This window comes from Chelonia mydas, chromosome 8, assembly GCF_015237465.2.
Source record: "Chelonia mydas isolate rCheMyd1 chromosome 8, rCheMyd1.pri.v2, whole genome shotgun sequence".
Lineage (NCBI taxonomy): Eukaryota > Metazoa > Chordata > Testudines > Cheloniidae > Chelonia > Chelonia mydas.
In genome coordinates this window covers 62,614,995-62,640,457 of record NC_057854.1, presented here as the reverse complement: position 1 = coordinate 62,640,457, position 25,463 = coordinate 62,614,995, and the positions used below count along the sequence as shown (strand labels likewise).

Below are 25,463 nucleotides of genomic sequence, written 5' to 3'. Positions count from 1 at the left end.
TAGCTAGATCACTCAACCCAAGGTTTAAGAATCTGAAGAGCCTTCCAAAATCTGCGAGGGACTAGGTGTAGAGCATGTTTTTAGAAGTCTTAAAAGAACATTCCGATGCGGAAATTACGGTACCCTACCTACCAAAAAAGATAATCAACCTTCTGCTGGTGGCATCTGACTCAGATAATTAAAATGAACTTGTTTCAGTTTGCACTGCTTTGGATGGTCATCGAGCAGAATCTGTTATCAGGGACGCATGTCCTCTGGAATGGTGGTTGAAGCATGAAGGGACAAATGAATTTTTAGTGCATCTGGCACATAAATATCTTCCAACGCCGACAACAACAGTGCAATGTGAATGCCTGTTCTCACTTTCAGGTGATATTGTAAACAAGAAGCGGGCAGCATTAACTCCTGCAAATGTAAACAAAATTGTTTGTCTGAGTGATTGGCTGAACAAGAAATAGGACTGAGTGGACTTGTAGGCTCTAAAATTATACATTGTTTTATTTTTGAATTCAGTTATTTTTTGTACATAATTCTACATTTGTACGTTCAACTTTCATGATAGAGATTGCTCTATGGTACTTATATTTGGTGAATTGAAAAATACTTTTGTTTCTTTTTTACAGTGAAAATATTTGTAATGAAAAATAATATACTGTGAGCACTGTACACTTTGTATTCTGTGTTGTCACTGAAATAAATATATTTGAAAATGTAGAAAACATACAAAAATATTTAAATAATTGGTATTCTATAATTGTTTAACAGTGCAATTAATCACACAAATAATCGTGATTACGTTTTTTATCACATGATTAATCGTAATTAATTTTTTTAATGGCTTGACAGCCCTAGAAAACAATACTATGCACTTATGTAATTAAAGATGGTAATGCAAACACACAAGGGGGCTGAATTAAAGTTGCACAGGCAACAGGAATCTTTAGTTCTGGCATTTCCTAACTCTTGAGTACTTGACTTTTGCAACCTGAATATTCCTTTTAAACTTGCGTGTGTGTGTGTGTGTGTGTATTTCTGGTGGATCTCAGTTTTCAATAAAGGTCTGTTAAAGTGTAGGAACCCTTTTTCTCCAGAGGCCACACTACAGAATAAACTATGTTAATCCTTACACATCGCTCCCTCCTTAACAAGGAGTGGAGCCTCCGGCGCTGCCCCTTTCCGACCCATCTATGTCCTCCTATCTCCCTTAACTATCATGCATGTGGGTCCTTGCATAGCTCAGCTCTGTGCCGTATTAGACAACGTGCATCTCCTCTATGACTGCCACACAGCATAGTCTTGCACCTCCCCCTCATTTGCTCAGTGGAATGACTCTGCTTTCACCATTCAGGAAATAGGCTGGATTAGACCCTTTACCAGTTTATAGCATCTGAGTTAACTAGAAAAATAACTTCAATTACAATAAAGGTTTCATTACTGTATGATGGTGTGTTATGCTCTTGTTATGGAGCAGGAAGAAGAACTGCTCACATGAGAGGCCATTACAAAATGTCTTTTTTTTAAGCCCACAGTTGTACTTCACTGAATATAACGCAGTTCTTTGTGTCAATGCAATATGATTATGATGCTAACTAAATGCTGAGAATAGCTAATAAGGATCTATGGACTGCACATGTTTTTATCTATTAACTGTTCTGGTTTGTAATGAACGTCTGCATTTACCATTGTTTGAATCATGAGATCTAACTGAAATATCCTTTGCTGAAGAGATTAAAAAAAAATGCCCACCTCCACCTGAGCTCCCGGGTGCCATCAAGATCACAGAGACACGAAACTACGAGAATGGTGAAAAAATAGCTTTTACGTGCCTAAAACATTTTGAACACCGAGGAGTGAAGGAAATAATGTGTGAAAACGGGAAGTGGCAATCACCACCATTCTGTGTTGGTTAGTATGGGGCTTTATTTATATTTCTTTAGTTGCATCAGTCAGAGGAAATGTACAAACAATATCACAACTGCCATGTCACTGTTAGTCCCTTACATATTGTGGTAGTTAGTGTTCACATATTTTGTTAAGCAGTCATTACCAATTGTTCAGTGCAGAAAAGCAAAAATACATTAAAAATAAAGTGTTGAAAAATGAAAGGAACAAAGTAATCAGACCAGTAACACTGGACTCATGGGTTAAAGGATTTTAATTGTATGAAGTATGTTGCTAATGGGTTAAAAGTGAACTAGGGTCTGAAAAATGAATACAGTAATGTCAAAAAGTACAATCTGATATCAGAACCTAATTACTTTTTATCCTACCACTAAGAGTGGAAGAAGGGAGTACTAAGGGAGAAAATTTTCAAAAGCACAAATGGGACTCTCAGAGTTTATTTAATAAAATTAAGTGCTGTGAAAAAACATGTACAAATGTTGGTATTTTGTGTGTGTATACTGAGCCTCATACACATACACACTATTTATAACAAAAATATATTAAAAACATTAAGTTTTCAAAATCAAGCATTCAAAAATTAGGAAAAGCCATAATTAAGGCTGGCTGTGCAACCTCAATTTAACCCCATTGGGTGTATTCATTATGTTAATTTTAATTACATGATCATGCACTATTTTTTCCACAGGATTCTGCTTCATCCAGTGCAAAGGATAGTTGCTCACTTAATGAGCAGCCAATATTGTGTTTCATCCTCATTATTTAATATGTGGCCCTAGTGTTTGTTTAGGGTGGGTTAATCTAGAATGTTCCCCAGCCTTAAAAAATCACCACAATTTATTTTCACTTCAGTTCACTGTTACTTTGTCTTTCAGTTTTAGACTATATGTGCATATGGCATACTAATTTTATTTTTTTTCCAAAACAGAAGAAAAAGTATGTTTGCAGCCACATTCCATAGCAAATGGTGAGATTCTCAGTCTAGAAAATCAGAACTTAAGAAAGGAGCAATCAGGACCAATGACTTATCAGAACGGTACCATGTTAACGTACAGTTGTAACCCTGGCTTCATGTTACGTGGACCACCTGAGATAATTTGTAAGACTGGAAAATGGACATCAGCTCCTACATGTGTTGGTAATTACATTGTGTAGAATTTTCAAAAGCAGTTCATTTAGCGGAGAGAGGGCAATAGGTTTCAACTGGAGGCTAAATGAAAGAATGATTCTGTATGGAATCCTTCTGGCAGGTGGAGCCAGCAGCAAGAAGGGCCGAGTTCAGTATCTAGGTGTTCCTTTTCAACAATACAGCACAAAACTGGCTCAAGCCCCCACCCAGTGACCTGGGAAAATTACACACCACCCCCTAGGCGCCCCTAAGAGGCAATACTTCCCCTCTCTCAAGCACAGAGTCTGAGTGTAGCAAAAACTTTTAACAGAGGGAGGGAAGTAGCTCATCATTAATTTGGGAAAACACTGCAACCAGGGTTCATAAACACAAACCATGAGCAAAAGACCCACCCCCAAGTAAGTTGGGGAGTGTTCTTTTCCCCTCAGGATCTTAAGTCCAGCAACCTCAAAAGTCCCTTTAATATACCTGTCCCTTCTCTGTGCCGCACTCACAGTTACTGTCTTGGCCTGTGCAGCCCCAGAGTTCAGAGGTTCATCCGCAGAGTTCACCTCCCACCTTGCATGGAAGGCAAGGCGGGGGTAAGGAGGCATCTTACACACTGCACTATTTGGGCACTCGCTCATTGCCCCAGTATCCAATTGCCACACCTCTGCTCTGGCCCTTTCCTCCAGCCACCCTGCTGGCCGCATGCCACGCCTCTCCACCAGCTGCCCACTTGCCAAGATGTCTTCAGGGTCCCCGCACACACTTAACACAGCTCTCAGTGATTTCAGCTGTTAGTGGGGGAGCCTCACTGCTGGTATACTGGGCAGTCTCTTGCAATAGAGACACTGTCCCAAAGTAGGCCTAATACTTAGACCTAGGTATCAGTGATTTCAGCTCTGCAGCATGTAACAAGACTCTCAATTGAGTCTAAATTAACTCTTTCATTCTACCATGGAAAGAGGAAGGATCAGTTGGTGTCTAGGACCTTTAAACAGGCCCTGCATCACCAGATACAACTGCCTGTCCCCACTCTCTCTCAACTCATTGGGCTTTGAAACCCATATCCCCTGCCTAGCGAGTGTGATTCAGTTGAGGGTGAGTCCCTCCATTGGGGTATGCCAGGTACAGTTCAGCTGTCCTCAGTTCACACAACAAGCATAGCAACCCTTTATTATTCCTGCCCCAATAACAAGGAGACTGGGGATCCAACACCAGCCACAAGTGATCATTTGGGCAAGCAAGTCCATCATGCTGAGCACCTATGCAGGGTGGATGTGTCCATGCAAACAAATCAGCTTCTGAAGTCTTTTTCCACAACTCACCACTAGATGTCAGGGGAGAGCTCATTCAGACTCTGCCTACATGTATATTTGTTCAAATTGCTGTAAAAGCTTAGTTTTCTGGCTTCTGGCTTTCTTCTAGAAAGCTTCTGACTGTGTGACAATTTCAGGATTTCTGGTTGATTGGTTGGTTTTTGTTTGTTTGTTTTGAGTAGTTTTAGTTTTTAAAAGCTCCCAACTAGGACTCAGGAGGTCTGCATTCAGATCCTGGCTCTAATGCACAAACTTTCTTTATAGTCTTGGGCAAGTCTTTTTAACTCTGTGTCTCAGCTTCCCATCTGTAAAATGAGGATAATGGTATTCCCTATTTGACAGTGGGGTTGTGAGGATAAATGCATTAATAGTTGTGAAGCACTTACATGTTATAGTGACAGGGGCCATATCAAGTGCCTACATGGACAGATGTATTTTCATCAAAATTCTGTTGAGGGAAGCAGACACACCGTGCATGAGGTGTCCAGAAGAAGAGGAGCAGCTGCAATTACTGGTTTCAGACATAGGCACAAACTAAATTTCATTAGTAACTGAACTCCTAGTGTATTTAGGGCTGGCGTTTGTTTAACTTTCTGACAGATTTTTAACAGTGCTCATGTTGTAAGTTTCATTGCCCACCAACAACTGTTTAGGTTCTAGTTGCAACCTTTATTTAAAATTAGATATCCATATAAAGAGTTACAAAGGGCTTAACTAAAAAAGGTGGCTTGTGGGAGGGTTACACTCATTTTACTCTTGTGTGTGTGTCTTTTCAGAAATGCCATGTACCGATGTTCCAAATATTATCAATGCTCAGACTGAAGGCAGAGTGAAGCAAAGTTATAAGCCTGGTGAAACAGTACGTTATCAATGCCATCCTGGTTTTATCATCCACGGATCTCCAGATATTATGTGTAAAGCAGGGAATTGGTCCACACAACCTGTGTGTAAAGGTACAGTGAGTAATTTGATCTAACTTTAAAGAATCTAGTTACTCATTTCTTATTATTATTATAGACATTCAGAGACCACCTGGATGGGTCAGACAGATAGAATAGATTACAGAATGCTGATGCAGAAACAATAAGTAGCTAACTTATGCACTGATCATTTCAAATACAGAGGGGATTGGGAGGAATCAGTGTTTGCCAAAAGGAAAAAAAAAAGGTAGAACAATAAATCTTTTGCAAGCTGCTAAGAATATTAATTAATTTAAAAAATATGAAATGGGTGCTCACCCTCTTCCCTCTTAGCATATTACAATTCTCAGGATGTACTTGTCAGTATACAGAGCTCAGTTCAGCAGTCCTTTCTCTCCTTTAAGTCATTAAGTCAATGGGTGTTTTGTCTGGAAATCAGAGCCTTCTTCGGGTCCAACTCTGGGTCCTGCTACTCAGGCAGTCAGGGATTTAAAGGCATTGTTGATGGAGAAAGCAGGCTGCTTATTACAGCTTCAAGAGCCATGTTATCAGCCCTGACTGTCAATTCTGAAGAAGCTGGTAAGGGAGAAGTCGGCCACTGTTAGCAGTGCCAGATCCCATTGATGAAAGTTTTCAGATCTGTCTGATTCTGACAGAGCCTCTATGGCTCTGGCTCTGAAATCCAGGCCAGTTCTGATTTCAGCTTCAAGGACCAAATGGGTGGATCTGAATATTTCACCAGATCATGTGCCATCCAGGTCTTCCACGCTGGCTTCGACATCTGCTCCAGTTTCAGGTCCATCTTTGGATCCAACGAGGACTTTTACTTCAGTGGCTGATGTACAATCATTCAGTTATAAATGCTCTTCAGATCTAAGTGAGAAACAAAGGAAGGCAGTCTTCACCAATTCCAAGGTCTGGGTCATCTTCACCTGAGAAAAGAAGGGCAGAGATTATTAGTTTCTCTCTTAATCCATCTCTACCTCTTTCTCCTCCTCAGCCTCCTACATGGTATCCACAAACAGCTTTTCTCTCCATTTATTTCTCTCCACCCTCCAGGTCCATTGCTGTCTCCATTACACTCCATCACACATCCAGAATCAATTCCATTATTTATATGAAGATAGAGGAAGAATAAAGAGAACTGTTTCTTCCCAGTTTGTGCCTCCTCCTGTGGATATGTTCTGAATACAAGTTGCTGTGGAGATTGGCAGCCCTAGGCTCCATGGCCTTATTGAGTGCTGATGCAGTAACTTTATAGCTGTTCTCCATATGGATGGAGATATGATGATTCATCTATAAAGGATCTGGCTGTGGAGAATCCTTGCCTCTAGTTACAGTGGATCTGTCTGCATCTAGTTACAGATACTCTGTCTGCTGCCTGATACTCTGTCTGAAGAAGATGAGGAGATAGCTCCTCTTTTAAAATAAAAACATGCTGACCCACAGATTACTCTTCTGATTTGTCACTGGATGAGAATGTGGGGGAGAATTCTGCCTCTTCCCCTTCTCATGGCAGCAGAGTTTCATGACCTGATGGATCACACGGTGTCCATGTTGAATTTATAATCCATAGCCATGGAAGAAACCTCCCCTCTAGTGTTTGGAGGAAGCTCTTGGTGCCACCTCCAAGAGTAGGATGTCACTACTAATTCTGCTGTAGCCTGCTAAGATTGTTTGTTCCACTTCTGCCTCTTGCCAGCTTATCTCTAAGAAGGCAGTCAAATTATATAAGATAATCAGGATGAAGTGTTTTCATATTTTCACACACATCCTGTATCTAATTCAGTGGTGGTGGCTATTGCCATTAGCAGTTTGAGATCTGGACAAGCATATTTCACTCCTACTGATAGGGGAAAAATATTGATTCCTTGGGGAGAAAGGTGTTTTCTTCTTCCTTTCTTAGTATTAGGGTGGAAAGTTATCAAGCAGTTATAGCCTGCTATCAATTCCACCTATGGAAAAAGATAGCATTGTTTCTGCAGGATTTGCCAGATGGCATACAGAATTTGGCAAATGAAATCCTAATGGACGGTCAAAATGTAGCCAAGCACACACTCAGGGCCTTCTTTAATGCTTCAGACTCTTCTGCCAGAGCATTGGCTTCTGAAGTTATGCTCAGGACACATGCTTGGGTTTGCTTTTTTACTCTGGCTCTGAATACTAGAATAAAGGTAGAGGATCTCCCCTTCAAAAGGGATGGTCCTTTAAGTAAAAAGACAGATGAGTTGTTGGGAAAACTGAAGGAGAAAAGAATGACAGCCTGCTCTTTGTGTTTGATTTCTTCTATTAGGAGGATACTTTCTATACCTTCTTTCCATAGTCAGAGACATTATTATCCACAATCTTCTTTGGCTATTTCTTGTCAAATCAAAGATGTCAGCAACGACACCAGTGGGCTACATTTTTCCAGAGGTAACACAAGAAGAGGTCTTTCAAATTGAGGCCTAAATCAAAATAATCCGCTTCCTCCCTGTCATCTTCGTTGAACACCAGGCTTCAGCTTTGATGTGATATCAAGAGTAGAAAATGAAACTTCAATGACTCGTTCCTTCCTCTTATGGAGACAGGCTAGCCAATTTTATCAGCAAATGAAGGTTTATTACATCAGATAAATGGGTCATAGAAATTAGAGACAAGGGCTATGCCATTCAGTTAGAGAAACTAACCCCTTCAATTCCCCCTATCATCCCTTTCCAGTGAACCTTTTCACAAGGCCTTGCTACTTTCAGAAGTGTAGAAATTACTGCTTATATGTGCTGCAATGAGGTATCTGAACAGGGATTTTATTAAAGATACTTTCAGGTGCAGAAAAAAGACTGGCTAGTTTCATCCAATTTTAGATTTCAGAAATCTGAGCAAGTACATTTGGATGTTTTGGTTCCATATGTTAACTCTGGCCTTCATAATCCCTTCACTTTCAGCTATGGATTGGTTTGCGACTCTCGATTTAAAGGACAAATATTTTCATATTTCTATCTGACACAGTCATTGAAAGTATTTTCACTTATTGGTGGCAGGACGCCATTTCCCATACAAGGTCTTCGCATTTGGCCTGTCCACGGTACCAAGAGTGTTTATGAAATGCCTCTCTGTTGTAGCATCACATTTGAGAAAACAGGATATTTTTGTTCACATATTTGGATGATTGGCTGTTGAAACGTGGAGCTAAATCTGAATGTCAAAAAGTCAAATCTCTACCCAACTCACATAATTTTATTCATGTGCTCCTTAGTGCACACAGCAGCAGAGAAAAATCTTCTTACCAGAGAACAGATTTTTTTAAAAAAATAGCGCAATGTTTTAAACATTAAAATATGTCAAACTCAGAAAATAATTTTCTTCCTGGGTCTCATGGTGGTGACTACTTGTAAGACTCCATTTGTGCATCTCAAAATAAGACCAATGCAGCATTGGATGTCCCAGGTCTACAGGCCAAATCTGAACAATGTTCTAACACTAGTCAGCCTGCCTTCTGGACTTGTGGTAGTGGTCAGTCAGAGCAGTTATCCTCTGAGGAGTCCAGTTCAATTACCCCTTCACCATCAATGAGGGGAAATTCAAATGTATCAAATAATGGAGGACGAGGAGGAGGAGGGAGTCTCATTTGAGTCAGTTTACAGTTTGAAGTCATTGGTCTTATTAGAAATAGTCCAGATTTGTGGCTTGGATGAGGGAAAAAATCTGATTCTCCTGTCTCAGCTTCCATACCTTGTGTTGTGGATGATTTAATATACTTAAAAACTGAAGGGTTATTTAACTCATCTTTGAAAGTTCATTATTCAGCTGTTATAGCTTACCATATTTTGGTTGATAGTAGATTGCAGTTGGTGCATAATATGGATAATAAATTTGAGAAGGAAGGTATCTAATATGTATGCTCTTTGAGGGATCCTGTCCCTTCTTGGAGTCTTAAGCTGGTTTTATCTACATTTATGAAACCACCTTTTGAACCCTTGGCTGAGTGTTTTTTATTTTTAATATTTAAGGCAGCAATCATCATTACCATGGCATCAGCCAGAAGGCTGAGTGAATTCAATGCCTTGGTGGTGATTCCCACTTTAAGTGTTTTCATAAAGATAAGGTGGTTCTTAGACTTGATCCCAGACTTTTGCCAAAATGACTTTCTGAATTTCACATAAGTCAGATAATTAATTTCCTGACATTTTTTCCAAGGCCACATGCTAAGAAGGGAAAATCTGTTTTATGTACTTTGGATTTAAGAAGAACTCTTGCATATTATTTAACTAAAGCAAAAGGGTTTTGAAAATAATCTAGGTTATTCATGTTTTATGCTAAAAGTCTCAGGGGTCAGACTGTGTCTCTCCAGACTATTTCTAGATGGATTAAATAATGAATTGTTGAATGTTACATGTTAACAAATTCTTCTATCTAGGATACTTTGATCTCATTCCACTAGAGCTGTGGTAGTGTCTTTTGCTTGCCTTAAGCAAGTCCCTTTTCTTGCAATTGGCAGGGTTGCAACGTGGACTTCTGTGCACACTTTACTAATCATTATATTCTCAATTTGGCTTCTAGGGCAGATACTAGATTTGGTAGAGCAGTGCTCTGTGATGTGCTCCAGTTTATTTTCCTCATTGCTTTTCAAACTGCCCATAAGTGGGAATATGGAGAGCCACTGGAAGAAGAAATGAAGGTTACTTGTAAAACAGAGTTTTTTGAAATGGCTATTCATATTCACACTTCACACCCACTTTCCCCTCTTTCTCTGAGTCCTTTTGCGCTGTACCTCTGGGTTGGCAGTGAAAGGAACTGAGGTGATAGAGTGTGCCATGACCCCTTATGTATCTTCATCCTCAGGATGTTCAGAGACAGAGAGGGAAGGGATAGAAGGAGTGTGCATAAGCACTTTAACAGATGCTGCTTGGAGAAGGTTCAACCATTAAGCATAATTAGGCAGCACAATACCCCACATGTGCGAATATGCAGAGAACTTCCAATATCTCAAAGAACTTTGATTAGAAGCAAATAACCTTCATTTATTGGAACATAACATATTTCATGAAAATAAGATATTACATTAATAGAGTTTCACTACTAGTATGTTTATTTGTCTCTCTCCCTTTTCAGATGCAAGGTGTAGCACTCCACCTGCAGTTACCAAAGCTGATATTATAAATAATGAGGAGAGAAGGTATCTGCCTGGTGCTAGAGTGCAATATAAATGTCAGGAAGGATTTGAAAGTATGGGATTGAATTATGTAACTTGTGAAGATGGAGAATGGTCACAACCACCAATTTGCAAAGGTAGGAGTTTGTATTTTAATTAAAACAAGTAAGACCAGGTGCACTTTAGTGAGCTGGGAGCATACAATCATAGGGCTGGAAGGGAACTTGAAAGGTCGACTAGTCCATCCCCCTGCATTGAGGTAGGATTAAGTATACCTAGATAATTCCTGAAAGGTAACCTGTTCTTAAAACCTCCAATGATGGGGATTCCACAACCTTGAAAAAAAGTAACCTGATTCGGGACTTAACTTTCTAGCTATGTAGACAATAGTTAGGGTGGAACATTTTCCTTTCTTGTTTTACATATGACATTCCTGGTAATACTTCCCAGAATGACATTTGCCATTTCCACAACAGCATCACACTTTTTACTCATTCAATTTGTGATCCACTATAGTCCCTGTGTCTTGAAGTGCTTGCACCTGTCCATTCCACCTTGGTTGTGTGTGCACTAGTTCATCAAAGCCAGAGAACATATTCCCATAGTGGTACCTGTCGAGGTGGTACATGTACTTTTGCTGCACACTGGTGCTTGTAGCTAAGGGCATAAACGGGCAGAGCTGCCCTCACCCTCTCAGTTTCTCTTGCCACCCCGAGATGAACAGTGTGAGCTTCTCTCACACTTTCCCATTAGAAATCTTTTTAGCATTCTTTCATTGTAAATGGTTTAGTATAGCTGTAGTTTAGATAGTGGCACTCATTTTCAAATATTTTCTTGTTTTTCTTCAAGTTTTATTTTCAGTACCAGGGCATGTCTTAAACCTTGGGATTTAAGTGCTGTTGACTGTAGCAAATCTATGACAGACACTGATTCTCACGCCCACTGCTTGAAGTGGGAAGGATACATTAGGAATAAGTACCCTATTTGTAGGGGATTTAAAACCAGGTCAAAGAAGTTGAGGGCAGTTTTACTTTGAGATGTCCTGGTGGAAGCAGCATTGTGTCCCCATTTGGAACTCAGTCACTTGACCATAGAGGGATTCAGATTCGACTCTCTAAGCACACCGCCAGAATTGGTGGCCTCCGCATGTCAAAAAGAGCCAGGGAGAAGACATCATTCTCTATCGCCAGTACCATGCAAGCAGCAGAAGTCATCCAGCACCTCAGCCTCTTCATCCAGAAAAATTCATCATCGTCTTCATTGTCGTCGTCTTCTTCAAAAGACCACTAGTGAGGTTAGAGCTAAGCCAGCACCTGTGAGGCTCTTCCCAGTATTTCCACATTCGAGCAACGCAGAGTTGTCGACTCCAACACCTCATGGCCAGTCAAGACATTCAACAGCATAGACTTCTTGGCTGAGATGTTCAACAGCATAGACTTCTGCTGCGATGCATGTTACTGTTTTGGTATCTACAACACCTGAGGTGTATGCATCAGCCAGTGATATTTTGTGCCTGTTGCTGCTGGATTACCATTCGTGCAGAACAATGTCCAGGCTCTGCCTATACCTCTAACCAGGGTACTGGCATCCTCCTTGGCACTGACATATTCAGTGCCATTGGGAACTGAGCCTTTGTAAGTAGTGCCAGAGTCTTGAAGCTCTATTGTCCAGCAGGTCCCTTCATCAGGAAAGCCCCAGATGCTTCCTCTGGTACTCTCCATCTTATGTTGGTTTAGGTCCCACAACCCATCTGCTCCACACAGTACCTTGCCAGCTTGGCATTCCAATGCTGGATCTTCTTGAAACTAGAGGTGGGATCCTAAATATTGGAATCTCATTACAGAAGATCTTAAGCATCTCCTTATTCCTCATCGTGCAGGTCAAGGCCCTGGCACCATGACTTTTACAGGAGCAGACTGAGGCATAGCTTCCTTTGGAGTTGGGCATGGTTCTGCATGAAGTACAGAAGTGGACTTTCTGGAATCTGAGTGGTTTCTCCAGACTCCAGGTCATCTTCTGATAGTCAGCATTCTGCTGGGTCTCAATCAAAGTGCCATTCTCTACCTATTACCATTCTGTGTACCAGCACTGGTACCCAGCAGCTGAAAGAGATTATCCCTCCAGTTTCTGACCCTCCTGATGTTCAGCAGACAGTAGAGCAGATTGACACTAATCCTTTCACTCAGCACTTCCTCATTATTTACAAATGAGGCTCCTGTTTCAGAATCATCTTCCCCTGACCTTGATGATTATAAAATGTACCAGAAATTTATGAAAAGGGTAACCACCTCTCTAGGAATACAAACTGAGTTGGTTCAGGATAATCTATAAGGTGGATAGAAAGTTGGCTAGATTGTCGGGCTCAACGGGTAGTGATCAATGGCTCCAGGTCTAGCTGGCAGTCGGTATCAAGTGGAGTGCCCCAAGGGTCGGTCCTCGGGCCAGTTTTGTTCAATATCTTCATAAATGATCTGGAGGATGGTGTGGATTGCACCCTCAGTAAGTTTGCAGATGACACTAAACTGGGAGGAGAGGCAGATACACTGGAGGGTAGGGATAGGATACAGAGGGCCCTAGACATATTAGAGGATTGGGCCAAAAGAAATCTGATGAGGTTCAACAAGGACAAGTACAGAGTCCCGCACTTAGGACGGAAGAACCCCATGCATCGCTACAGACTAGGGACCGAATGGCTCGGCAGCAGTTCTGCAGACAAGGACCTAAGGGTTACAGTGGACGAGAAGCTGGATATAAGTCAACAGCGTGCCCTTGTTGCCAAGAAGGCCAATGGCATTTTGGGATGTATATGTAGGGGCATTGCCAGCACAGAACGTGATCGTTCCCCTCTATTCAACATTGGTGAGGCCTCATCTGGAGTACTGTGTCCAGTTTTGGGCCCCACACTACAACAAGGATGTGGAAAAATTGGAAAATGTCCAGCGGAGGGCAACAAAAATGATTAGGGGACTGGAACACATGACTTATGAGGAGAGGCTGAGGGAACTGGGATTGTTTAGTCTGCGGAAGAGAAGAATGAGGGGGGATTTGATAGCTGCTTTCAACTACCTGAAAGGGGGTTCCAAAGAGGATGGATCTAGACTGTTCTCAGTGGTAGCTGGTAACAGAACAAGGAGTAATGGTCTCAAGTTGCAGTGGGGGACGTTTAGGTTGGATATTAGGAAAAACTTTTTCACTAGGAGGGTGGTGAAACACTGGAATGTGTTACCTAGAGAGGTGGTGGAATCTCCTTCCTTAGAAGTTTTTAAGGTCAGGCTTGACAAAGCCCTGGCTGGGATGATTTAATTGGGGATCGGTCCTGCTTTGAGCAGGAGGTTGGACTAGATGACCTCCTGAGGTCCCTTCCACCCCTGATATTCTATGATTCTCTATAATCCACACAAACTGGTGCTGGTTCTTCAAATAGTGTCCCTATAGGTGCTCCACTGTAGGTGTAGCTGTGCTCCTAATAGGAGATTTTTGGTAGCAGTATCTGTTGAGCCCACACATAGGCTCTTCCTCCCTCATGGTCTGCCTCAAGGCTATCTAGCACTGCAGGAGTGAAGCCCCCTCAGTTCCTTCTCAACTGCCTTTGTCCTCAAATGGAGAAAGCAGTTGTCCCTTCCTTATCTGCATCATAAGCATAAATAGTACTGTTTTTGTTTCTTTTCTTCTCCTTAATAGTTAGCATTTCCCTTTTACCCCATTGGGATTAAAAAAGAAAAAGAATTTGTTTACTGCCCTGTCTGGGGTGATTCTCCCCTCTCCCAGAGCATTTAGAAGACATTCTTTTTAAAAAAAATTTCACTTAAAAAAAAAAGAGAGAGAGAAGAAAAGAAGAAGAGGAAGAAAGAAGACAATTTCTTCGGCATCCCTCACTGCTAGAGGGTGATAGTCCCCCTGCAGGGGCATGCCTGGCTCTTCCAGCTTCAAGAGATGCCTCTCCTGCAAGGAATTGATTCCTTTAATAGCCAAACAGTCTCACTGTGTCTGGTTCCACGGAGAGTCCCATATCCCTCGGAAATGATCTCTCTGCCACCAGCTAAAGCTGCGGTATTGCAGGAAACTGGAAACTGAAGTTAAAACTCCTCCTTATGGAGAAGACAATTCAGTCTCCAGGGGACTCCGGAGCCAACTCTGGATCATCCCCGGAGCCTTTAACTTCACAGGGGATAGAGCTGTGAAAAAAACCAGCAGACTCCCCCTCAAAGGCTCATAAAAAGGGCTCCGAGTGGTTGGCCAGCCCGAGTTCCCCAGTGCAACCACCTTGATACCCACGGCACCAGCAGCGCTGAAGCACGGTACCTGAAAGGGGGCCTCCACTATGGTGCCAGGGGCTTAGGTTCTAAGTCAGCAATACCACCCCTCCCACCCCCACGGAGAAAGACAATTACCATACCATCTCTAAAACAGCGGCACTGAGAAAACCTTCGGTACCGGGTGCAACAAACTCTAGGGAGTGCTCTGCACCTTCTCAGTCATTGGTACTAATAACATACCACTGACAATCCTCTGCGGTGTCAAGTGAGCCCATGATATTGCATGAGCTCCGGTACCCTGACAATTGAGGAAGAACAGCAATCCCCATTACTTGATACTGGGGCTCCGATACCAAGCACATCCCAGTGCCCGGAATCACTCTCGGCACCAGGCCATGTATCACCAATACCCCAGTCACCGCTCTTATCCAGTGATGAATCTGACAGTGACAAGGAGGAGGTCATTTCCCTGGCCCCTCATCGTGGCCCACTGCCACAATACAAGGGGACTTCTCAGCTCCATCGAGCTGACCCACAATTGTGGTATAGGCCCCTGGGGTAACCCCACTGCCCATGCCCTTCCCCCATCTCCATGGCCATATTGGGATCTTTAGGTGACGTAGACATTACAGCTGTCCAGTGTCTCTCGGAGAGAGTCCACCAGACGGTCTCCTACAGCCCTGCTGTCCAGAGCTCCTGAGCCAGGGGAGGAGGAAGCTTTTGCAGAACAGGAGGAAGGGTTCAAAGGGGAAGCTACTCCTCCAGCAAACTTCTCCTCATCTCCACCAGATGAGGGTGTAATGACCCCTCCATCAATAGGTGATAATTTTAAAAACTTTCAGGATCATACCAAGAGGGTGGCTTATGAGATGCACATTCCCCTACAGGAGGTGGCAGATACACATCACAAGCTGGTGCATATTCTGTACACCTTCTCTGCATCCAGAATTGCCCTCCCAATTAATGAGCCTATTCTAGATCCTGCCAAAGTTGTCTGGCAGACACCAGCCACCATCGCAACAACCAGCGAGAGAGCTGACAAAAAATACTACATCCCTACCAAAAAGGCATACTCCCTGTTTCAAAATCCGCAACCCAACTCTATGTAATGGATGCAGTTAATGCATGAGGCAAGCAACATCATGCCAAGTCAACCCCATCTGATAGGGATTGGAAGGATTGCGTATTTGTTGGCAACATTACAGTTTAGAGTCACAAATTACCAAGCTGTCCTGGCCAAATATGATTTTATTAATTATGGGAAACTCAGTGCGTTTCTGGAAAGTTTACTGGAGATGCAAAAGGAGCAGTTTCAGGCCATTGTCAGAGAGGGTCAGTTAATGGCCATAATGGAGCTACAAATGGCACTGCACGTAGCTGATATAGTGGCTCGTTTGGTCTCCATGACAGTGGTAATGAGGCAGGCTTCTTAGCTACAACTTTCTGGGTTGTCCAAAGAAGATCTCCAGTTTGAAGGGCCCAAGCTCTTCGTGGAGAAAACAGATTCTTCTCTCCACACCGGGAATCTACATTGCAGAACAGAAGAGAAGATAAAGCTCTCATCCACAGCACAGGTCACAACCTCCTCAAAACCCACCATCTCAGCATGGTTACGAGCCACAGCATAAGAGGACCAGAGCTCAAAAAGGGAATCAGTCAGCACCCCAATCCGCGACCTCTCAGACCGCCTCTTCTAAGCACTTTTGATGGGTTAGTCAAGGTCCTGAACAATTACACCTTGCAACATCAGCAGCCATATACACATCTGTTACTCCCCTTCAGAAGTCACCTGGCCCTCTTTCACAGCCATTGGGAGAATATCACCTCTGACAGATGGGTCCTGAAGATTATTTCGAAGGGTTACGCCATTCAATTCACATCCCTCCCCCAACTTTCCTTCCCCATCCTCCTTCAGGCACCCTTTTCAACAGAACCTACTTCATCAGGAAATAGATAATTTGTTATGCCTAGGGGCCATAGAACCAGTCTTGGCACAACTCAGGAGCAAGCAGTTTTACTCCCATTATTTCCTGATCCCCAAGGCGAAGGGAGTTGGAGGCCCATTCTAGATCTAAGGGCATTAAACAAATATGGGAAGGCACAGAAGTTCAAGATGGTCATGTTAGAAGCCATTATTCCAGCTCTAGAGCAAAGAGATTGATTTCTGGCCCTTGAGCTACACAATGCGAGACTGTTGCACTCAGGGTATTCTCCAGCGTTCTCTCCATCATAGCAGCACACTAAACCCAGTACAGCGACTGGAGTTTATCAGCGCCAACCTCAATGCAGTACAAGTGAGAGCATTCCTCCCACTACACAGACTTACCACCCTTACAAGTCTCATAGAGACAGTCCAGACCAGCCCCAAACATCAGCTAGGAACTGCCTGCAGCTGCTAGGTCATATGACAGCACGCACCTTTGTCATTCCAAATGCCCAGATGTTCATGAAGTGTCTTTAGATGCAGCTCACATCTGTCTAGTCCCCTAACAGGGACAGACTAATCAAACTGTTATCACTGCCCTTCACAGTAAAGCACTCTCTGGATTGGTGGAAAGACCCATCCAATATCCAAGCAGCCATTCCATTCGTGCAACTGCCACTGACGCTGACTCTAACAATGGATGTCTCCCTAATAGGCTGGGGAGCTCACCTATACAACGACAAGATTCAGTGCACAAGTGGCCTTTCACAGAAGTGATCCTCCATCTCAATGTTTGGAGCTAAGAGCTGTCAGGAATGCCTGTGCACACTTTCTGCCTTCCATCAAGAACACCCACACTAAGGTCATGATGGACAATATGACCTGTATGTTTTACATAAATCACCAGGGGAGTGCCAGGTGTCCCTCCCTCTGCACTGAAGCACTCAAACTTTGGAATTGATGCATCCATCACAATGTGCTTATCTCAGCTGTCTATGTACCAGGGATACAGAACTTGACAGCTGACAGTCTCAGTTGGAATTTTTCTCACGACCACGAATGGCGACTGAACTCAGAGGTGCTTCAAAATCTATTTGCCCTTTGGAGAACCTCAACTATGGATCTCTTCGCTACTTACCGAAACAAGAAATGTCCTTGTTATTGCTGCAGGGCCAGTCCGGAGAAACATTCACTGGGAGATGCCCTCTTCCTCCCATAGGATGGGAACCTCTTGTATGCCTTTCCCCGGTTTCCTCTTCTATCCAAGGTACTGTTGAAAATTCAATGAGACAAAGGGAGAGTTATCCTGATTGCCGCCTCCTGGCCAAGACAAGTCTGGTTCCCTTACCTGACAAAGATGGCAATATGTTCTCCAGTTCCTCTTTGACCCATTCCTTAGCTCCTCTCTCAAAACAATGGGCTGATCCTTCATCCCAACCTGCAGGTCATCTGTCTCCAGGCTTGGCTCCTTCTTGGATCCAAGGCTTAGAGGCAGAACGCTCTGACAAGGTGAAAGACGTGTTTCTACACAGCTGAAAGTTGACCACTCGATGTACGTACCTACAAAATGGAAATGATTCCAAGTGTGTTGTCATTATAAGCACATAGACCGAACTTCATCTTCTCTCTCTCTTATTTTAGACGACATTTTAGACCTCAACAGGTCAAAACTCTCACTCAGCTCCCTTAAGGTACATCTCACGTTGAAAATGGGTTTCCAACGCCACGTAGATAGATACTCAGTGTTCGATCACCTGCTGATACATAGATTCCCTAAGGGCATTGGGAATCTCTTCCCACATGTGAGACCACCTACTCCAGCCTGGGATCTTAATCTAGTTCTCAGGGCTCTGATTAGACCTCCCTTTGAGCCCATGGCAACTTGCTCTCTCTTACACCTGTCCATGTAGGAGCGACAGGTTTGTATAATTTTTGATGGTGCCCAGAATGGGTTCAAGTCCCAACCCACCACACCTGCCTAAGGCTCTGGGAGGGAGTTTGGGTGCGGGAGGGGGTTTGGGGTGCAGGCTCTGTGAGACAGTTTGGGTCCGGGAGGGGTGTGGGCTCTGGGACGGAGTTTGGGTGCTGGGTGCAGGCTCTGGGCTGGGACAGGGGGTTTGGGGTGCTGGGTGCGGGAGCAGGTTTGGGTGCTGGGTGCGGGCTCTGGGCTGGGACAGAAGGAGGCTGGTGCGGGGCATGGGGCTGGGGATGAGGAGTTTGTGGTGCAGCAAGCAGGCAGCCTCAGACCTGGGGACCAGAGAGGACTCCCCCTAGCCCTCTCCCCACTGGCAGGCTGCTGCTTAGGAGGTCCAGCCAGGATAAGCCCCCTCCCCCCCCCGGAGTCCACTCGGAGTCGCCTGCTGGGGTGTGTGTGTGGAGGGGGGATGCCATGCACCTCCTCCCCTCCTCTGGCGCAGCAGCTGCCTCAGCCTGCCCCTGGTGCCGCTCCCTTGTAGCCGGCAGCAGCCAGTGAGGGAGCGCAGCGCAGAGCTCCAGGGGGCAGCCCCCTGCTCCCCAGGGCAGGCAGGGACACTCAGAGCAGGAGGCACGTGGGGGCAGCAGGCAGGGCTGGGGGAGAGACCTGGCCCCAATCACTAGAGGAGGCAGGCCTCCTGGGCCCTGAATTTGCTGGAGCGCGGGCACCACAGGCCCATACCACTCGCCACCCCTGTATGAAGACAGCATTTCTAATTGTATCACCTCAGCTAGGAACACAGGAGAAACAGCAGCCCTGATGGCACACTCACCATACATGGTCTTTTTTAAAGTCAAAGTAACTCTGAGGCCACATGCCAAATTTCTCCCTAAAGCTGCCTTTGCTTTCCATATATGAATATGAATCAACAGATCCATTTTCCTGTTTTTTTCCCAAAACTACATTGTGACAGCAGGGAGGCGATTCTGCATATGCTAGATGTTAGAAGAGCACTACCCCTCTACTGGGACAGAGCTGAGGACTTCAGGAAGTCCCCATAGCTCTTCCTTTCACTCACGGAAAGATCCAAACACTCAGCAATATCGGTTCAAAGACTATCCAAATGGGTCTCTGGTTTCATTAATCGCTGTTATCAAGGGCGCAACCTGCTGCCTCCGTCCGGAGTCCGTATGCACTCCATGAGGTCAATTTCTACCTCGGTCACAAATCTTGGAAATCTGCAGAGCAGCAACTTGGGCCTCTGCCAACACTTTCGCAGAACATAATGTGATCACTGGAAATGCAGTCTCTGATGCCATCTTTGGCTCCGCAGTACTCTTTGTAGTAATAGACTCCACTCCAAAGTCCCAACTTCCAGTCATGGTGGGTACTGCTTGGGAGTCACCTACAGTGGAGCATCTATAGAGACACTACTCAAAGAAGAAGTTACTCATCTAGTGGAGTAATGATGGTTCTTCGAGATGTGTCCCCCAATGGGTGCTCCCTCCCCTCTACTTCAGAGTTCTCCACAAGGGGTCTGCAGTAGAGAAGGAACTGAGCGGGGTTCGCCTGTGCAGTGCTAGGTAGCCCAAGGCAGACCATGAGGGAGGGAGAAAACATGTGCTGGCTCACAGACCCATAGACTCATAGATATTAAGGTCAGAAGGGACCATTATGATCATCTTGGCTGACCTCCTGCACAATGCAGGCCACAGAATCTCACCCACCCACTCCTGCAATAAATCTCTCACCTATGTCTGAGCTATTGAAGTCCTCAAATCATGGTTTAAAGACTTCAAGGTGCAGAGAATCATCCAGCAAGAGACCCATGCCCCATGCTGCAGAGGAAGGCGAAAAACCCCCAGGGCCTCTTCCAATCTGCCCTGGAGGAAAATTCCTTCGCGACCCTAAATATGGCAATCAGCTGAACCCTGAGCATGTGGGCAAGATTCACCAGCCAGATACCCAGGAAAGAATTCTCTGTAGTAACTCAGATCCCACCCCATCTAGACACTCAATGTATGCCTAATGGACACCGCTACCAAAAATCTCTGAATAGAGGCGCAAGGGCGCAGATACACCTACAGTGGAGCACCCACAGGGACACACATCTTGAATTACCATTGTTACTGCACAAAGTGAGTAACTTCCTCCTATTTTGCATTCTGCAGGACCTGAGTGAATACTCATGAACTAATGCTACATATGCTTAGTGAGGATATGTCTTGCAGTTCCTTATGCTGCACTGCCTGGAATCTTTGCACCGATTAAGTGGTCAGCCATAGTTCTTCATGCTGTCTCTTTCCTTCTGGAAGTGCTGGCCTCTCTGGAGCTGAGGAACAGTTGAATACAAACAGTTGTTTGATATTTGGCTACCCAACCAAAGTAGATTTATCATATCCCTACTGTCCAACTTTATCTTACTAAGAAGCATTTGGTTTTGTCTGCCAACTTGTGGCCAGAACTGAGAGCAGACTTCACCAAATAGTGTAGACCCCATCTGGTGTCTGGACTCCCTGAGTATGCTTCTTGCACATTATCATTGCTGGAACTCATACCATAGTATATTGCTAGTATGTTGGCAGCCATTTTACTAGCTGAACCAAACCATTAGTAGCTGTAGTGAGCTGATTCAGATAATGTTGCTCTTTGTATTTTACATTTTTATCCCCTTCTGGGAGTTTTATGCAGGAGTTAGTCCCACCCTTTCACTGGGGCTCAAGCTGGGGGTTGGGGAGTTGGTGGTACTCTCTTAATCTCTACTTTCTTGGTACACCAAGGCGAGATGTTACTCTCAGGAGATTCTGCAGATGCTCAAAACAGGATTGCCTCACAGTGTGGTTTTCATATACCTTTGGGCAGGGCTGGGTTAAGAACCTACTCTACAGGTTAAGAACCTACAGGGCTGGGTTAAGGAACCTACTCTCTGGCTCTCAGGGTCCTATGTTGACATCAGAATCTCAACCTTCATTAAAACATATTGGTTCTAGTCTGCATGGTTTTGAAAATATTCAGCTGAACATAACTGGTTTTGTGATGTCTGCATGAGTCTGCAGCAAGAGCCATTAGAGTCAGGAAACAATCCTCCTGACCCCAGAATTAGAGCTTGGAAGTTGAGGGGGGAGAAAGCGGCAGCTATCTCCTAAATGCCATCCATTCTCTGTTGACTGTACAGTTCTGTGATACTCTTTCGGTTATTTTACCTGCTTTGATCACCAGTGAAATAGTTGGACATCTGAGCCAACCCCATTTAGAGTCACAAGGTATTCACCCCACTTAGGAATATCTTTCCAAGCTAAGCGCAGAACCAGGCAGGCATCTTGGCATCAGTTACACTCATTCGGTTATTTTTATGGTTTTCCTCATGATCTTTACTTTAGTTTTCCATGTGAAATCTCAGAGTGTGAAGCATATAAAATAACCCTTCCCTCCCCCCCAAAGAAGTGCTGACTGTGACACAACCCAATTTGAGCCCTGCTTCCCATCAATTGTTTTCTGCCAGCTGGCCAGGAGATACAGTGCATTTAACTAAATGGTAATATTTCCCCCATCCAGTTGCTGGAATTGCTGTCTGTACCTCCTTCCCATTATTGCAACCCAGATTGAAATAGGAACTAAACAGCTAAAGGCTGAAGCTCAAAAAGAAAGAGCTATGCACACCTATGCAAATACAGTTGTGCTGTACCCTTAGCTGCTTGTCCTTTCAGGGAAGGTGCAGCATATGCTTATACACCTCTCCACTAAGTCATATTGGCCCTGCTCTGCCCAAGTTGGACTGCCTAGCTTTTGGAGAGCTGCCAATTTTGTGAAGCCCTTGCATTCAGTGCAGCCACAGATCCAGGACCTTCACTGATTCCAGTGGCAATATCTCTTGGGAAAGGAGGTGGTCTGTCAAGCAGGTAGGTCATTTGCTGATCCTTAGGCTGTAAATATATAAACAGTATCTCATTCTAATAGCTAGCAGTGCTACTGACACGGAACAGTCAAAAGAGGATGATGATTTGATGCTCCAAGGGAGAAACTCAGCTCCGCTCTGCTCTTTTTACAATGATTATTTAATCAGAGCTGACACTGGCAACTAACACTCTGCAAAGTCTCCTCATGGATTTGAGAATCATTAGCTGGACATATGTTGGAGCTGTGTTGTCAGGGGCCAGAATGAAAACTAGAAAGGCAAGTGGCTCCTGCAAAGACACTCCTTTCCTCTGGCTAGTCACCTGAGAGTCAAGGATTTGGAGTCCTGAAGGCCCTACCACGTTTGCATGGAAGGGGAACAGAAGAAGTTATTGAAGAAGCTTACACGGCTTTGTCCTTGTTATTTCTGGGGGAGAACTTGGCAGAGTCTAGTTGGCATAGCCACCTCAACCACAGAGCATAAAGTCCGAGTGAGTTAGGGAGGAAGAGCACAATATGATATGTAGAGAGCTGGCCGGAAAGTTTCGAACAGAATAAAGATTGATTTGTCAAGCATTAAATGTTTTCCAGAAACTTGATAATTTTGTTTGACTTGCACCTTAACCCATCCATGAATCTTAACACAAAACAATTCACTATCGGATAGCCTTTTTGTCACCTCCCTGCAATTTAAAGTGTTCTGTTAAACAGGACTGGTTAATCACTAGAGGATTTGAATAGAATTTGCATACAACTAATGGAATACCGTAAGTGCTAATCTGATGTCCTTCATGGAATGTGTCAGTGATTGTGTTTTCATATGTCTTTTCAGATATGAGATGTGCACCTGCACCAGAGATTTCTTCTGGTAGGATTCTAAATGCTAAGCAGCGAAGGTATTTCCCTGGCGAAAGGGTGCGTTATCGATGTAACCAAGGTCTGAGCCTTATTGGGTCTCCGATGGTAACATGTAAGCAAGGGAAGTGGTCCCAACCACCAGAATGCAGAGGTATTTTACTTTCCTATTTCTAAAATAGCCCACTAGTGATGATATTGTTAGAATCAAAAACTTCACTCTCATTCAGAAGAGTTTGCTTTCCTGTATCTCTTCTTTTAATGCACAACTTTATGCTCACTCGAAAGCCAGAAAGCAAATCTATTTCTAGTCTGTGATGTTCTTGGCAATGGTCATGTGGCGCGTTAATGATAAAATTCTCACATAGGCTCTGGCCTTCAGCTCCTTATTCAAGCAAATCCTGAGTGGATTTCAATGGGAGTTTGGCCTGAGTAACTTCTGAGTAAAGGTTGAGGGCCAAATTTTGCCACCCCTACTCATGTTGAGTAGTTAACATTGACTTCAGTGTACCTAGTGTAACCCACACACCTCCTGGGTGTGGTGCTCTTTCCCTCTCATGGCACAGGGACCACTTAGAGATTAATGAATCTGCTACAGCCTTAGCTAAGGGCCATATGGTTTTTACCTCATGCCATAGAGGCTCGTGCATTTAGCTCCTGAGGTCCCAGGTTTGATCCTGCCAGCCGATGACCGGGGTCTGTCGGCATTTCACTAGCCTGATGTTAGGCCTTCAGGATTTGACCCACAACATAATGTGAATCAGGTTGCATGATGGTGCTCTTTTTGTATTTTTAGGACCACAGTTTCACTACCACTTCCAGATGAGCTAGACAGTACCAAGAGACAATAGTGAAATGCCCACTCCATTGAAGTCAATGGAAAAAACTTTGTTTGACTTCAGTAGGACCAAGATTAACACCACATATCATTAAGCTTCCAGAAAAAAGTGATGTCGCTCTACTGGTTCATTTTTTTTTCGTGACATTAACCAGGATTTCATTTGGCTGTCTGGGTGAATATGAATATTAAAAAAAAAAAATCTGCTTGAGTAAACAGCACCTTTTTCTGAAAGCCAAAATTGTGATTCTAAAAACTAACTAGATACTAATCTGCAACCAATTGTTTACATTGATTGGTACTATGGACTAAGGCTAAGATTATGACATGGAGATCACAGAAGTCATGGAATCCGTGACTTTCAGAAACTTCTGTCACATTTTCTGCTTCAGCCTCAGGGCAATGTAATGTAGTAATGGCAGAAAAAATTGTGAAATACATATATGTTAACATGCTTATTTCTAAGGCTGTCAAACAATGAAAAAATTAATCACGATTAATCATGAAACTAAAAACATCACAATTAATCCTAGTTTTAATAGCAGTCCTCTAGAATGGTGGTTGAAGCATGAAGGGCATATGAAAGTTTAGCATTTTCTGGCATGTAAATAACCTGGCAATGCCGGCTACAACAGTGCCATGTGAATGCCTTTTCTCACTTTCAGGTGGCATTGTAAATAAGAAGCAGGTAGCATTATCTCCCGTAAATGTAAACAAACTGTTTGTCTTAGCGATTGGCTGAATAAGAAGTAGGACTGAGTGGACTTCTAGGTTCTAAAGTTTTACATTGTTTTGTTTTTGAGTGCAGTTATGTAACAAAAAAATCTACATTTGTAAGTTGCATGTTCATGATAGAGATTGCACTACAGTACTTGTCTGAGGTGAATTGAAAAATACTATTTCTTTTGTTTATCTTTTTACAGTGCAAATATTTGTAATAAAAATATAAAGTGATCACCATACACTTTGTATTCTGTGTTGTAATTGAAATCAGTATATTTGAAAATGTAGAAAAAAATCCAAAATATTTATAATACATTTAAATTGGTATTCTATTATTGCTTAACGGGGCAATTGAATCTGCGAATAATCACTATTAATTTTTTTAATTGAGTTAATCTGTTTTGAGTTGTTTGTGTGAGTTAAGTGATTGACAACCCTAATTTCATTTTAGAAAAAATATTTTTTATGCAGCTAGTACATTTCTAAATAAAGCCTTAAGGTCAGAGAATAAGGGAGGAATGTTAATATATATAAAATCAGAGTTTTAGCTGAAATATTCTTATGCATTTACTGTATTTTAAATAGTCATTAAATAATTATACAAAGTCTTAATGATAGAGGCATAAAGGAGAAGTGTTAATACATACTATAGAATGCTGTACTTTTAGTAGAATA

General features: G+C 43.3%; 1 protein-coding gene across 1 annotated transcript in view; it reads left to right on the top strand.

The window, feature by feature from the left end:
- The window catches only part of LOC119566992 (complement receptor type 1-like), a 207,535-nt gene that overhangs the window by 66,659 nt on the left and 115,413 nt on the right, over positions 1 to 25,463 (top strand). Inside the window, 5 exon segments of the mRNA XM_043520786.1 lie at positions 1,726 to 1,905; positions 2,831 to 3,040; positions 5,109 to 5,285; positions 10,344 to 10,520; positions 23,205 to 23,381. Of these exon segments, the coding sequence (XP_043376721.1) occupies positions 1,726 to 1,905; positions 2,831 to 3,040; positions 5,109 to 5,285; positions 10,344 to 10,520; positions 23,205 to 23,381 (921 nt within the window).